Genomic DNA, 15,936 nt, shown 5'->3' with positions numbered 1-15,936 from the left:
AGGAGATATATATATATTAAGACCAAGGCAGCTCTGAAGTCAGTAACTAGCCAAAGAAGATAAAATGATATTGTGGACCTTACGTCTTTTTAAATGAATTGAGACTAGTTGCTTTAGGGCAACTCCAGATTTTGGTACAAGATCATTTTGCTGTGGAAACTTGAAGTGATACAATAGTATCTGACTTCCTGGTAGCTATTCATCCCATCTGCCCAATTACTGGAAATGCCGATTCCCTCTGGGTGGGGCTCGGGCTCACATACTGCATGCAGTTCATGAACATGAGCACTTCTAGAATATAAAGTGATTTCTCTTAGGTTGATTTTTTTTTTTAAACATTTTCCCCTGCACCAGTTTTGAATCTGCATTTCCAGGACATGAGCAAGTAATTGGGCAGATGGGATGAATGGCTACCGGGGAGTCAGATAGCTGCGCACACCAGCAAGCGGTACTGTGAAATCACTCAGGTTTCCACAGCAAAATGAAGTCCTTAAAGGGCAGTAATGATTTTTTTAAGTAGCTCTTAATTTACTTTTTAAAATTATAATTATTTCCCCCAATTTTGTTGATATAATTAACCTATAACATTATGTAAGTTTATGGTATAGAATGTGATGATTTGATATATTTACATGTTTCAAAATGATCATCACGGTAGGGTTAGTTAAACGTCCATCACTTCATATAATTACCATTTCTTTTTTGTGGTGAGAACGTTTAAGTTTTAATAACTTAACAACTTTCAGGAATGTAATACAGTGTTGTCAGTTATGGTCAGCATACAGTACATTAGATCCTCAGAATTTACCCATCTCTTTTTTTTTAAATATATGTTATTGATTTTTTTACAGAGAGGAAGGGAGAGGGATAGAGAGTTAGAAACATCCATGAGAGAGAAACATTGATCAGCTGCCTCCTGCACACCCCCTACTGGGGATGTGCCCGCAACCAAGGTACATGCCCTTGACCCGAATCGAACCTGGGACCCTTGAGTCCGCAGGCTGACGCTCTATCCACTGAGCCAAACCGGTTAGAGCAGAATTTACCTGTCTTATATCTGAAAGTTTATATGCTTTGACTTACATCTCACCATATCCCCCACCCTTTTTAGCCCTTGGCAACCACCATTTTACTTGCTGTTTCTGTGAGTTCAACTTTTTAAAATTCAACCTGTTAGGGCTATGACTGTGTTTTTCTTTATCTGGCTTACTTCATTTAGCATAATGCCCTCAAAATACATCCATATTGTCACAATGGTATGATTTCCTTCTCTCTCATGGCTGAATAATATTCCTCTGTATGTGTGCACGTGTATCATATCTTCTCTATCTGTTTAGCCATGGACACTTCAAGGCTTGGCTGTTGTGAATAATGCTACAATGAACATGGGAGTGCAGATATCTTCCGAGATAGTGATTTTGTTTACTTTGAGTTTATATACAAAAGTGGGATTGCTGGTAGTTCTATTTTTAATTTTTTAAGGGACCTCCATGCTCTTTTTTCTTTTTGTAATCCTCACCTGAGGATATTTTTTCCATTGATTTCTAGAGAGAGTGAAAGGAAAGGCGGGGGGAGAGGGAAACATCGATGTGAGAGAGACACATTAATTGGTTGCCTCCTGCATGCACCCTGATCACTGCCGGGAACCTGCAACCAAGGTTTGTGTCCTTGACCAGAATCAAACCCGGAACCCTTTAGTCCTTGGGCTGATGCTCTTTCCAATGAGCCAAACCGGCTAGGGTAAAAATTGAATTCTTTAGATAAAAATTCAGATCCTTCCCCCAAAAAGATGTTCTTGGGACATTAGCTATCATCCTCTGTTATCTAATAAAATGATGACATTAGCATAGGTGATTGACAGAAGAAATTACACCACAACATGCCTGGATTTGATTTTCTTTTCCCAGGACTGACCAATTGCATTAGTGGCTTCCTCTGCCAAAAACAAAATAAGTAAACTGGATTATACGATAGCTAAATATTTTGTAGTTAGGAGGTGGTTTTTTTGGCATTTCCTTTACTAGAAAATAAATTATTCAGTATTATATCAAACTGCAGTCACACTGTGTTTTTATACATTGAATATTCAAATAATAGGAAGGGTAACCTGTTACACCAGGAAATAGGGCTTTTTTAAATTAAATCAAACTAGTAGAATCTAGTCAGAAGCTAATCTTTTTAACAAAGGGAATAAATAAAACCTCACCTTTGGAACATTGCTTTAGACTTCTTTTTGAATGTTTTTGGAAGTCTACTAATCTTTTTTTTATCTAATTCAGTTTGTATATGGACTAGCTCTGTGTTTTGAGAGATTTTAGTGTCAAAGCATGGGGAGCATTAAACCAATGAAGCAGGATCTGTTGGTAAGTTATTTTGAGGAAACAATGTTGTTATTAACGAGATTAAATGTAGTATTAAAAATTAAGAGTAGAATAGGACATTTTCTAATAGTACAGGTTTTTAAGAGAATTAGGAGGGGAGCATTTAGAAAAGACAGGTAATTATTTGGAAATCTGCCTGGGTGATATGAAATGGTCTGTAATTTTTTCATTCTCTGGTTAGTTGTTAAAAGTTCCACCTCCTTTTTCTTGATGTTTGTCTTTTTTAGATTGTCAAAAGAGTGGGGAATAGTGAGGAAACACCGATGATCGGAGATAAAGTTTATGTCCATTACGATGGAAAATTGTCAAATGGAAAGAAGTTTGATTCCAGTCATGATAGAAATGAACCATTTGTCTTTAATCTTGGCAAAGGTAAGAGGGTATTTTTGAGTTTTGTTTTGCTTAGATTTTTTGCTATTTATGTTATATAGGAGCTAGTGGGTCCTATCTTTGCCAGAAGTTAAAGATTTTTTTTAATCCTCACCCAAGAATGCTTTTTTAAAAAAATGTGTTCTTATTGATTTCAGAGAGAGGAAGGTAGAGGGAGACAGATAGAAACATCAATGATGAGAGGGAATCATTGATAGGCTGCCTTCTGCTCGTCCCCCAGTGAGTATTGAGCCTGCAATCCGGGCATGTGCCCTGACCAGGAATTGAACCATGATCTCCTGGTTCATGGGTCGATGCTCAACCACTGAGACACACCAGCAGGCTCAGATGTTTTTATTATTGATTTTAGAGATAGAGCAGTGGTTCTCAACCTTCCTAATTCCGCGACCCTTTAATACAGTTCCTTATGTTGTGGTGACCCCAACCATAAAATTTCGTTGCTACTTCATTACTGTAATTTTACTACTGTTATGAATCGTAATGTAAATATTTGATATGGAGGATGTATTTTCATTGTTACAAATTGAACATAATTAAAGCATAGTGAGTAATTACAAAAACAACATGTAATTATATATGTGTTTTCCCATGGTCTTAGGCGACCCCTGTGAAAGGGTCGTTCGACCCCCAAAGGGGTCGCAACCCACAGGTTGAGAACCGCTGAGATGGAGGGAGAAAGAGAAACATCAATGTGAGAGAGAAACACTGATCAGTTGTCTCCTGCACCCTCCCCGTCTGGGGGTCAAAACCGAACCTTTTGGTGTACAGGATGATGCTCAACCAACTGAGCCACCTGGCCAGTACACAAAAGTAAAGATACTTTAAAGTAGTTCTCAGATTACGGTTCCTGGATCCTTGGGCATTCTTGAGATCCTTTTAGGAGATCCATAATGTTAAAATTATTTTCATAATAATACTAAGATGTTATTTATCTTTTTACTCTGGAGCCAACGTACACTAGCAGTCATATATCCTTTACTGCCCTCATTTACTGTTTAAGTTAGAAAAAAAGGGAAGCCAGTTTCACTTAAGAATGTCCTTGATATAGTGTAAAAAATACTAATTTTATTCAGTCCTAATCCTTGAGTTTCACATTGTCTTGCTGTTTTGTGATAAAGAGAAACACACACAAAGCGCACTCTTCACCACGTTCATGGCTCTGAAGGAAACACACCTGTGCACTGGCTTTAGTGGAGAGCTGTACTAGCTGCTTTTTGTTTTTTTCATGAAACATCATTTTTATTAGAAAGGGCAAAAAGTATGATTATTCAGACTTGATTATTCAGTAGTATGCAGATATTTTCTTGAAAATGAGTGAGGTAACCTGTCACTTCGAGAACACTTCGAGAATTTGTTACCATTGAATTTTCAAGTGAAAGTTACAGTCTGGACATTAGTATCTGCCACTTTGAGCTTGACAGCTTCTCAAAGCCTAAAAGATTTCTGATGAGGTCAGTGCGTGTTAATGTGTGTGATTTAAAAACTATTATATGATGAAATCTGTTAGCATTTGGAAAATCTGTGTAACTCAGTGAACAAGCATTTTTCCCAATGACCAGTGCAAGTTATAAAGTTACACATGAGTAAAAGATTCATTCAGTGTGCACGCTAGACCAATGGATTTACTGTAGGATAAGGTAAAAAGTTCATTGATATGTTTTCAGGTTCTACATTGTAACTAAAGTTTATGAAGCTATCATTTGTCTAGTTTTGATGTAGTAATAGATGATTACATTTCATAATAGCCTGAAAAGGGTATTAGAATACTCTTACCTTTTTCAACTATCTATCTTTGTGAGTCTGGATATTTTTGCCATGCACATCAATCAAAATTGCAACAGACGAATATAAATAAGGTTTGAGAATCTGGTTGTCTTTTTATTTTTTTAAATATATTTTTATTGATTTCAGAGAGGAAGGGAGAGGGAAAGAGAAAAACATCAATGATGAGAGAGAATCATTGATCAGCTGTCTCCTGCACACCCCACACTGGGAATCAAGCCTGCAACCTGGGCATGTGCCCTGACCAGGAATTGAACTGTGACTTCCTGGTTGGTTCATAGGTCGATGCTCAATCACTGAGCCACACCAGCTGTGCCCAGTTGAAGTCAGACATACTTTACATTTGTAAAATCACAAAACAATGTTACTGTCCTTACTGACTTTTTTTTTGTTTTGGAAAATATAATATTTTCACAAAAATAAGTATATTAACATAATGAAGTTATTTTTAAATGAATTGTATGTAATTATTTTTATTTTTAATATTGTAACTATCTTTAGATATGTAAGTAAATTTTGGGGGTCCTCAGTTTTTAAGATGTCAAGGGGTCCCGAGAATAAAACAGGTTAATAACCACTGTTTTCCCCAACTCAGTGTCTACTATAATTTCTTTTTCTGCCTCTACAACTTAGTTGAATTGTTAACTAAGTAGTGATCTGGGAAAGGAAGCAACAAGTGAGGAGCTAAGAAGTTAAACTCTTCCTGCCTTTCTGCCACTCTGTCTTCCCAGTACTTGTAGGTGTTTGTTTGTCATGGTGCCTTCTGCTTTCTGTCCATCCGTTCTCTCTCCAGGCTCTCGTGCTGGCTGTGCCGCTGCCCGCTTCTCCTCTGGGTCCTTCATGACGTAACGGCTCATGTGAGAGTGATCTTGTATTTTAATAAGATAGCAGCACCTGGCTGGTGTTGCTCAGTGGTTGAGCATTGTCCCATGCACTGAAAGAGCGCCGGTTTGATTCCCATTTGGGGCACATGCCCAGGTTACCAGTTTGGTCCCCAGGAGGCAGCCAATCAGAGTTTCTTTCTTCTCACGTCAGTTTTTCTCTCCCTTTCCCTTCCTCTCTCTCTAAAATCAGTAACAACATGTTTCTTTTCAAAAAAACATAGCAATTAAGATTATTTTTCTTGATGTAGCAGATAATAATGGCAGTTAAATTAGAATTCTTTTCATTTTGTTGATTTAGGGATGTGAAGCGTAAGGGCCATCAGTATGGCTCTGACATTGTTTAATTTAGATGATCTCAGAGTAAATGGCCATGGCATACCTCTTTGTTCCCACTGCCCCGATTCTTACTCTAACCTTTGAATTTCTGTGTGGAAGAAGTTGATAGATTTAAGGTAAGTCTTCTCCTGGCAGTTATCTTTGCAAGTAGACTTAAGACTTGCTGAGAATTTATACTGCCATCTTCTCTACCCAGATATTCTCAGTAAATCACTCTATGATGAAGAAGCCTTTTACGTTTCCTATAATTTTGAGCAGAGAGAAGAGAGATAACTTTCAGTGACATGGTTCCTGCAGCATAACTATTTAGAGACAGCGTCGTCTCATGGGGAGAGCATCCAGCAGGGTGTTGGGCAGCCAGGGTTCCTCTCTTCGCTCTTCATTCTGGTACGTTAACATGAATAAGCCACCTAGCCTTCTTTCCTGATCCTATAAAATGTAGAAGAGCTTTAAGATTAATCCTGAGCCTACGATTCCATTTTTGTGCTTTCTGCAAAGAATACAGGCATATCCCTGACCAGTTTGGCTCAGTGGCTAGAGTGTCGGCCTGTGGACTGAAGAGTCCCAGGTTCGATTCCGGTCAAGGGCATGTACGTTGGTTTCGGGCACATCCCCAGTAGGGGGTGTGCAGGAGGCAGCTGGTGGATGTTTCTCTCTCATGGATGTTTCTAACTCTCTATCCCTCTCCCTTCCTCTCTGTAAAAAATCAATAAAATATATATTTTTAAAAAAGGATACAGGAATAAAAACTGTTAATGACTAAAACCAACCCAATGACAGAGCCTTTAGAAGCTCCCTTAAAGTGATAATTAGAAATATGATAATAGAGCAATATACTTTGGTAAAACTTCTGTAACATATTGTGTTCAGTTACCTTTATAAAACAAGAAACATTGGTTAGATAATGTTATATTTATATGCTATAGCAGTAGCTACTTCATCCAAATGAAGACAAATGATATAAATGGACTATAGCTTACATATTGTATATTGAACTCTCTTGATCCCTTATATTGTACTTACTCTCCCAAGGAAATAAATAGAAGTAAATAGATGAATGGAAAGTCATGCTAAGTTGTTCATTTTATTGTGACTTCAGTATTTAAAATAGATTTGTAAGAGCTTATTCATAAAAACATGCAAAATACAGGGTGGGGCAAAAGTAGGTTTACAGTTATTCATATGGAAAATAATACAATAATTAATAAATAATAATACAAGAATAAACTTTGTATTTGTGTGCTCACAATTGTAAACCTACTTTAGCCCTACACTGTATACTTGCAAAATATTGCAGATCAGAAGTTGGTAATACGTCTTGGAAAATACTTCAAAGAAAGTACAGCAAGCGTGAATCAGGTGTATTTTTAATTATCTGAAACTCTTTAGTGATTAGCCTCATTTAAATATTTATTAACTTTTGTATTTTATTTTTTTAAATATACTTCTATTGATTTCAGAGAGGAAGGGAGAGAGAGATAGAAACATCTATGATGACAGAGAACCACTGACCGCCTGCCTCCCGCACGCCCCCCACTGGGGATCGAGCCCACAAACCAGGCATATGTCCTTGACTGGAATTGAACCTGCGACCCTTCAGTCTGCAGGCCGACGCTCTATCCACTGAGCCAAGCCGGCTAGGGCTAACTTTTATATTTTAAAGGAAAACTTTTTACAATTAAAATATTTTCTTTCTTCTCATTTTCTACTCACATATAAAAAAGTATTTTTTCTGTATAATACTGTACAGATTTCATCCTGTAGTGTTGTTAAGTATGCTTATATTTTAATGCAAACATACATTTAAAAATTATATAATCAATCATTTTAATCAAGGATGCAAAGACCATTGAATGGGAAAAGGACAATTTTTTTTCAACAAATGATGTTTTCCCAAACTGGATATTCAAATGCAAAAAAATGAAGTTGGACCCTAACTTTATACTATCTACAAAAATTAACTCAAAATTGGTCAAAGATCTAAATATTGTAAGACCTAAAACTTATGTTTTCTTAGAAGAGACCTTAGAGGAAAAGTTTCATGATATTGGATTCCACAGTGATTTGCAGCTGTGACACCAGAAGTAGCACAGGCAACAAAAGTGAAAAATACATACATTATACTACATCAAAATTTAAAACTTCTATGCATCCGAGGATACAGTAACAGAGTTATAAGACAACGTATAGGATGGGAAAAAATACATGCAAATAAGGGGTTAATATCCACAGTACATAAAGACCTATAATTCAACAACCAAAACACCCCAAATAACCTGATTATAAGAGGGAATGGACTTAGGTATTTCTCCAACAAAGATATATAAATGACCTATAAGAATATGAAAAGATGCTCAACATCAACTAATCATTAGGGAAATGAAAATTAAAACCACAATGAGATAATCACCTCACATCACTCAGGATGGCTACTGTAAAAAACAAAACAGCCTAGCCGGTTTGGCTCAGTGGATAGAGCATCAACCTGCGGACTGAGGTTTGATTCTGGTCAAGGGCACATGCCCAGGTTGTGGGCTCGATCCCCAGTGGGGAGCGTGCAGGAGGCAGCTAATCAATGATTCTCTCTCATCATTGATGTTTCTATCTTTCCCCTTTCCCTTCCTCTTTGAGATCAATAAAAATATGTTTTAAAAAATGTTAACAAGGTTGTGGAGAAATTGAAATCCTTGTGCACTGTAAACTGGTGCAGTCACTAAGGAAAATGTTCCTCAAAAAATTAAAAATAGAACTACCATATACCCCAGCAATTTCACTTCTGGATATGTACCCGAAATAACTGAAAGTGTCTCAAAGAGGTATTTATGCACTCATGTTCATAGCAGCATTATTCATTATAACCAAAAAGTGGAAGCAGCACAAGTGTTTACCTACAGGCAGTGGATAAACAAAATGTCTTACACATGCAATGGAATATTATTCATCCTTTAAAAACGGAAATTCTGACACGTGACAATACTGATGAAACTTGAGGACATTAACTAGGTGAAAAAAAGACATGGTCCTTCCCCCTTTTTTTTAAATCTACTTTTTTTTATGTTTCCTGCTCTTTGTTAAAGTTTTCACTGAGTTCATTGAGCACCCTTATAACTAATGGTTTGAATTCTGCATCTGGTAGATTGCTTGTCTCCATTTTCCTGGAGTTTTGTTCTGCTCTTTCATTTGGGACATCTTTCTTTTTCCCCCTCATTTTGGCTGTCTCTGTTTATTTCTGTGTATTAGCTAGAGCTGCTATGTCTTTTGGTCTTGGTAGACTGGCCTTATGTAGTAGTTGTCCTGTAGAGCCTCACTGGTCACCTAAGCTGGGTGTTCTAGGTGTGCCTTCCCCTCGTGTGGACTGTGTGCACCCTCCTGTTTTAGTTGAGCCTTAGTTGTTATTGGCATATCAATAAGAGGGATTTAACCCCAGGCTGATCACTTCAAGGACTGGCCTTCACCACCATGAAGGGGCCACCCCACGGTGCAGGGGCAACACCACGGACCAGGATTCACTTCATCGGGACTCTGGTGCCTGAGCCTAATTGTACCTCAGCCACAATTTCTACTGGTTTTCACAGTCAGAAGTTATAGGGACTTCTCTTCCCGCACTGTAACCTTGGGCTGGAGAGCCTGGTGTGGGGCTGGGACTCTTTGCTCCTCAGTGGGGACCTCTGCAGACAAGATTTCCCTTCTAATTTTTATTCACCACATATGGGTGTGGGATCAGCCCATTCAGTGTCTCCACCCCTCCTAACAGTCTTGATGTGACTTCCTTTATATATCCTTAGTTGTAGGACTTCTTCTATTCAGCTAGATTTCAGGTAGTTCTGAATGATGGTGGTTCTGTAGTTTAGTTATAATGTTGATGTGGTTGTGGGTGGATTCAAGTACTGCATACATTTCCCTATTCCATCATCTTGACTGGAAGCCCCAAGATAAAGAATCTTAAAAAGTTCTGCTTTGGCCCAGTAATTCCACTTCTAGGAAATGAACTTAAGGAAATGTGGTAGAAGCTTGCTTAACAAGCTCCAGATTAACTGATGCTCTTCATTTGTTGGTAAATATCCTAAGTGATACTGTTGGTTTTCTGTTCTGTGGTCACACACTCTGCTTTAGCCAGTTGACCGGCCTGGTCAGTGCCTCCAGCAACAGACCACTAGGAACACAGCTGTAGCTGAACAAGCTGAGCTCATCATGCATTGTAGGAAGGGAGTGTGCACACTCTGGGGTGTCTCAGTAAGAGTATTCATAGGACTTACATGATTTGGGTTTGTATTAGGTAATTTGGGGAAGGGTTTGAGGAAGAGGGGCTTTACTTTGGATTGGATATTATTAGACTGTGGGGCAATTCTTTGCTTATCTTAATAAATCTTATCTGGGAGGGCTGACAAGCGGGAGATGAAAGCTACACCTGCCAGGGAGTAGCAATCACATGTTAGCCAGGAGAGGGGGATGTTTGGTATTCTGTAGGTTGCACAGTGACCTTGTTTTTGTCCATATTCAGACAAAATTTTGAAGTGTTTCTTGTTTTGTCTCACTTTCTCGTGGTCTCAGAGTGACCTTGTCTGATGTTGATATTTTGTGGGATTGTTGATGTCCAGCAGGAGAATAACACGGCCTCGTTGTGTGCCCCAAGCCAGCTTCAGACACCACGGAGGCCTGGCTGTGTCAGCAGTTTCCAGATGTTCAGGGCTGGTTTTCTTTCTCAGATTGTTGATAAGAGTCAGTTGAAACCTGTTTATATCTATTGTACTTTATGTAATTATATAATTTTATTAGATAGCATGTAAAACATTGACGTTAGTATAAAAAATGAATTCTATGAAGACTTAAGTTGAACATTTTTGGAAAGACTTAGGTGAATTGCTAACAGCATTTTTTTAAAATGACTATTGAATTAGGGGTAGGTAAAAAGCGAAATAGAGGCCATTGAGAATATGTTTTTTATCAGAAGGATTCTGCATACTGATTGCTGATGTGTCTTCTGGTTCTTATTCCACTTCAAAGAAACCCACATTGTAAATTACAAATGGAATACCATGTGTAATTTATCTAGTAAAGAGGATGTGGAACTCTTATCATTGGAGCCACACTCAGAGACAAGGCCTTGGCCTTCTAACACAAGGTTAGTGCATTCATGTACTTTAATATGTTTTAAGTTAAAAAATGTTTGAGGTATGTGTATGTTCTTTTTTTTTATGACTCTTTATTTAAAGCAACATCTTAAATTAACCTACCCTTTTGACTTCTGGTCAAGCTATAAGTCTTTAGATAGATACCTGACATCATCCATGAGAGTATAAAAGCTCACTGTCACTTTAAAAGCATCAAGTGGAACATATAAAAGCAGACCAGGCAGTACCCAAAGAATGTCAAGACACAGGCTTTAATACTGACTCAGGTTAGTGAGTTTGCATTTTCTTTCCTAGAAGCCATGGAGTAAGAGTGCTGTGTCTCCTATGTAGGGAACACTTTGCAGAAGAAATAGGATCCAGGACTATCAGCAGACTTTTTTTTAAAAAAAATATATTTTATTGATTTTTTACAGAGAGGAAGGGAGAGGGATAGAGAGCCAGAAACACTGATGAGAGAAACACCGATCAGCTGCCCCCTGCACACTCCCCACTGGGGATGTGCCCGCAACCAAGGTACATGCCCCTGACCAGAATCGAACCTGGGACCCTCGAGTCCGCAGGCCGACACTCCATCCACTGAGCCAAACCGGTTAGGGCCAGCAGACTTTTTGAGCATCACACTCCTTCTCACTAAAGATTGTGAGTCGAGTGGTCCAACCTTCTCTGCCGGCTAGTGTTTCTTCTGATGACTTTTTCTGCAACTAAGTGGAAACAGAAGTGTTTGTGGCATGATACACTAATAATTTATTTAATTAATAATACAGCCCTAGCCGGTTTGGCTTAGTGGATAGAGCATCAGCCTGCGGACCAAAGGGTCCTGGGTTCGATTCCGGTCAAGGGTACATGCCTGGTTGTGGGCTTGATCCCCATTAGGGGGTGTGCAGGAGGTGGCTGATCAATGATTCTCTCTCATATTGATGTTTCTATCTCTCTCTCCCTCTCCTTTCCCCCCCGAAATCAATAAAAATATATTTAAAAATATTAATGATACAGATGTGATGACATCATAGGTAAACGCTATGCTCGCTTTCTCATTCAACCACATCAAAATTACAACAAAACTACGGAGCAACCATCATTGAGAACCACCTGAAACCTGGCTGAATAGAAATCTTACAGCTGAGAATATAAAGAATGAAGCCACGTTGAGACTAGGAGAGGTGGAGACACTGAACAAGCTTGGCCCACACCCACATGTGGCGGTTAAAAATCAGGAGGGAACTCTCAGCTGGGGAGGTCGTCCCCTCTGAGGAGCAAGGAGTCTCCGCCCTGGGTTTCAGTGCTGGGGAGAGAAGTCCCAGTGACTTCCGGCTGTGAAAACAAGCGAGGATTGTGACTGAGGGAGACAAAAAGCTGCTGGAGACCAGTGCACAGGCTTACTTGGGCTCACTTGCTCTGAGCTCCAGAATTGAGGCAGCAATGCGAAAGGTGCCAGGGACATACTGGGAGGAACTGAATCGTCTGGCCTTGAGGCAAGGGCTAGAGCTGGGGGGCAGCTTTCTGCTAGACAGAAGTACTGGCAGAAGTCATTATTCCTTTGCAGAGTCCCCCTCCAGGCACAGTGGGGCACTATATCTTGAGTCTCAAAATACCTAATACTGTTTGCCCTGCCCTGGTGATTCTCTGAGACCCCACCCCACTCAACATTCAGGCCCACCCAAGCTGGTTCCAGTGGCTTTTCCATACTAGCAGGCTCTCCCAAAACCTGTCAAAGGTTCACAAACCTCATACAGCAGCATCTGGCCTGTGTGCCCCGTATTCCTTGCTAAGCAGACCCAAGCCTGGCACTAGTACAGCTGGCCTTAGTTCACAGCTTAGCCTCTCCCAGGCACCTCCAAGCCCAGCACAAGTAGCAGCCATCTGCAGATAACTTTGGAGCGCATACAAGTGCCCCAGGGCATAGGCAGTGGCTGACCTTAACCTGTACCTCCCAAGAGATCCCAGAATCAGCACACCCAGTGGTCAGCTTTGTACCACACCAGAGCACAACCCAACCACCTCCACAATGACATACCAAAGGGCTGACTCAGCAAGCATCATAGCTCTGCCAAAGCGAATGCTGCTCTGTGGGGTTAGCCCCTGCACAGCAGCCCCTCTGCTCTAGTCAGGGTCAGTCCCACAGCCAGTCAGCCTGTGGGTCAATCCCTCCTTGTTGGGCCAACAGTGATCAAGGCTTAACTACAATAGGAGGGCACACAAGGCTATACCTGGAGCACCCAGCTCAGGTGACTAAGGAGACTGCACCACTGGACCCCATGTGGCACCTGCTACTACGACCAGGAGATATAGCAGCTCACCCAAAAGGGAAACAGATACAGGGAGGCTGTCAAAATGAAGAGACAAAGAAACATGTTCCAAGTGAAAAAACAGGGCAAACCTCCATAAAAAGAACTGAACGGGAGAGACAAGCAATTCACCAGATGTGCAGTTCAAAATATTGATTATAAGGATGCTCATTGAACTCAGTGAGAACTTTAACAAAAAGATTGGAAACATAAAAGAGGAGATAGCACCCTGGCCTGTGTGGCTCAGTTTTTTGGGACATCATCCTGTCCACTGAAAGGTTGCTGGTTCGATTCCTGGTCAGGGCACATGCCCAGTTGTGGGCTCAATCCCCAGTAGGGGGTGTGCAGGAGGCAGCCGATCAACGATGTTTCTCTCTATCCCTCTCTTCTCTTTCTAAAAAGCAATAAACATATTTTTTTTAAAGAAAAGTTCCATTTATATGTTGCCTACAAGAGACTTACTTCAGGCCAAAAGACATACTTATACTGGAAGTAAAGGGATGGAAAAACATTTCATGAAAATGAAAACAAAACAAAAAATGTGGGGTAGCAATGCTTATACCAGATAAAATAGACCTTAAAACAAACAAAGGCTATATATCAAGAGACAAAGAATAACCCAGCAATTAATTCCACTTCTGGGTATTTCCCAAAACACCAATTTGAAAAGATATATGCATCCCTATGTTCATTGCAACCTTACTTAAATATCTAAGATATGGAAGCAAACTAAATATCCATCGATAGATGAATGGATAAAGAGATGGTACATATATGTAATGGAATTTTACTCAGCCATAAAAAAAGAATGAAATCTTTCCATCTGTAACATGGATGAACCTAGAAAGTATTATGTTAAAAGAGAAAGACAAATGCCATATGATTTCACACATATAAGTGGAACTTTAAAAACAAAATGAGTGAACAAACAAGAGAGAAACAAACTCTTAGATACAGAGAACATTTTGATGGTTGCCAGATGGAAGACAGGTTTGGGGAGATGGGTGAAAAGGGGGCAGGAAAGGAGTTAGGATTAGGGTTGCCAGCTATAAAAAAAACAGTTTCAGGGATGTAAAGTATAGCATAAGGAATATAGTTAATAATATAATAACTATGTATGGTGTCTGATAGGTACGAGATTGATCGGGGATCACTTTTTAAGTTTATATAAATGTTTAATCAGCCTGGTTGGCGTAGCTCAATGGTTGAGCATCAGCCTATGAACCAGGAGGTCACAGTTCAATTCTCTGTCAGGGCCCATGTTGGGGTTGTGGGCTTGATCCCCAATGGGGACATGCAGGAGGCAGCCAATCAGTGATTCTCATCATTGATGTTTCCACCTCTCTTGCCCTCTCTCTTCCCCTTTGAAATCAATTAAAAATATATTTTAAATGTCTAATCTCTAAGTTGTACACATGAGACTAGTCTATGTCAACTATAACTGAAAAATTAAAACATTATTTTAAAAATTAATTAACCTACTCATCATAGTCTTGATTGTGTCAGGTAAGAATGTTTAACAATGCAAAAAAAGTCATGTGAAGATTTAGGTCAAAAATGGTTCACTAAAACTTTATAATAGTAAAAAATAAATAAATACAAACAACTTATATGTTTATTAGTGGGAGTAATGAAATTATGGTATACCCAAAAGGTAAAATAGTATATAGTTATTAAAAATCATGTTTTTATGAACTAACAATCAAAATAGAGACATACTCATAGATAAAGAACAGGCTGACAGCTCTGGGCGGTAAGGTGTGGGGAGGCAGGGGACATGGAGGGATTGAGCAACAAAGTAGAAAATAAAAGAGAAAGAACTCATGGACATGGGTAACAGTGTGGTGACTGGGGAGGGTGGAGGTGGAAGAGAATATAGGAGGATAAATGGTGATGGAAAAAAATAAAATTTAAAAAAAAAATAAAGAAAAGTTGTGTTTTTTTATGTTATCATTTTTGTTTGTTTTTTGTTAATCCTCAACAGGATCTTTTTCCTTTTCTTTTTTTTTTTTTTTTTTTTTAGAGAGAAAGTTGAAGGGAGGGGGAGAGAGAGAAAAATTGATGTGAGAGAGACACATTGATTGGTTGCCTCATACACACACTCTGACTGGGGCCGGGATCTAACCTGCAGCCTAGGTATATACCCTTGACTGGGAATTGAACTTGAGTCTCTTTGGTGTGCTGGCCAACGTTTTAACCACTGTGCAACACCAGCTCATATAATATGAAATGTAAGGAGCAAACTATAAAAACCAAATAAACTATGACCAGGATTTTAAGAATGTAAAAATGTATTGCCTGGCCAGTGTGGTTCTGTGTGGTTGAGCATCCACCCATGAACCAGGAGGTCACGGTTCAATTCCCAGTCAGGGCACATGCCTGGGTTATGGGCTTGATCCCCAGTGTGGGGCATGCAGGAGGCAGTCAGACAATGATTCTTTCTCATCATTGATGTTTCTATCTCCCTCTCCCTTTCTCTCTCTCAAATCAATAAAGACATTTTAAAAAAATATTTACTATGCAAAGTCTGCATATACAGGGTGGGCAAAAGTGGGTTTATAATTGTTTGTATGGAAATAATGCAATAAATAATAATAATATAAGAATAGGCTTTGTTTTGCATGCTCAAAACTGCAAACCCGCTCTTGCCCCACCCTGTATAATTTGAAGGAAATAAACCAAGAAATTGACAGTTTACCCTAGATGCTGAGATTTCAGAGGTTTTTTATTGTATTCTTTATGTTTT

At 39.3% G+C, this 15,936-nt stretch overlaps 1 protein-coding gene across 4 annotated transcripts in view; it reads left to right on the top strand.

Annotated features, from left to right (window-relative positions):
- The window catches only part of FKBP5 (FKBP prolyl isomerase 5), a 117,217-nt gene that overhangs the window by 58,897 nt on the left and 42,384 nt on the right, over positions 1-15,936 (top strand). For 3 of the 4 annotated variants that reach the window (XM_081095034.1, XM_081095036.1, XM_081095035.1), the window contains one exon: positions 2,609-2,753. In XM_081095034.1, coding sequence (XP_080951160.1) covers positions 2,609-2,753 — 145 coding nt within the window. Of the gene's footprint in view, positions 1-2,608; positions 2,754-10,721; positions 10,896-15,936 lie in introns of all 4 variants that reach the window. The other variant, XM_081095037.1, reaches the window with a different exon arrangement.

Source organism: Myotis nattereri (assembly GCF_964212035.1).
Source record: "Myotis nattereri genome assembly, chromosome: 6".
In the NCBI taxonomy this organism is placed as follows: domain Eukaryota; kingdom Metazoa; phylum Chordata; class Mammalia; order Chiroptera; family Vespertilionidae; genus Myotis; species Myotis nattereri.
Note: the sequence above shows the minus strand (reverse complement) of the source record. Positions and strands in the feature narration are given on the sequence as shown.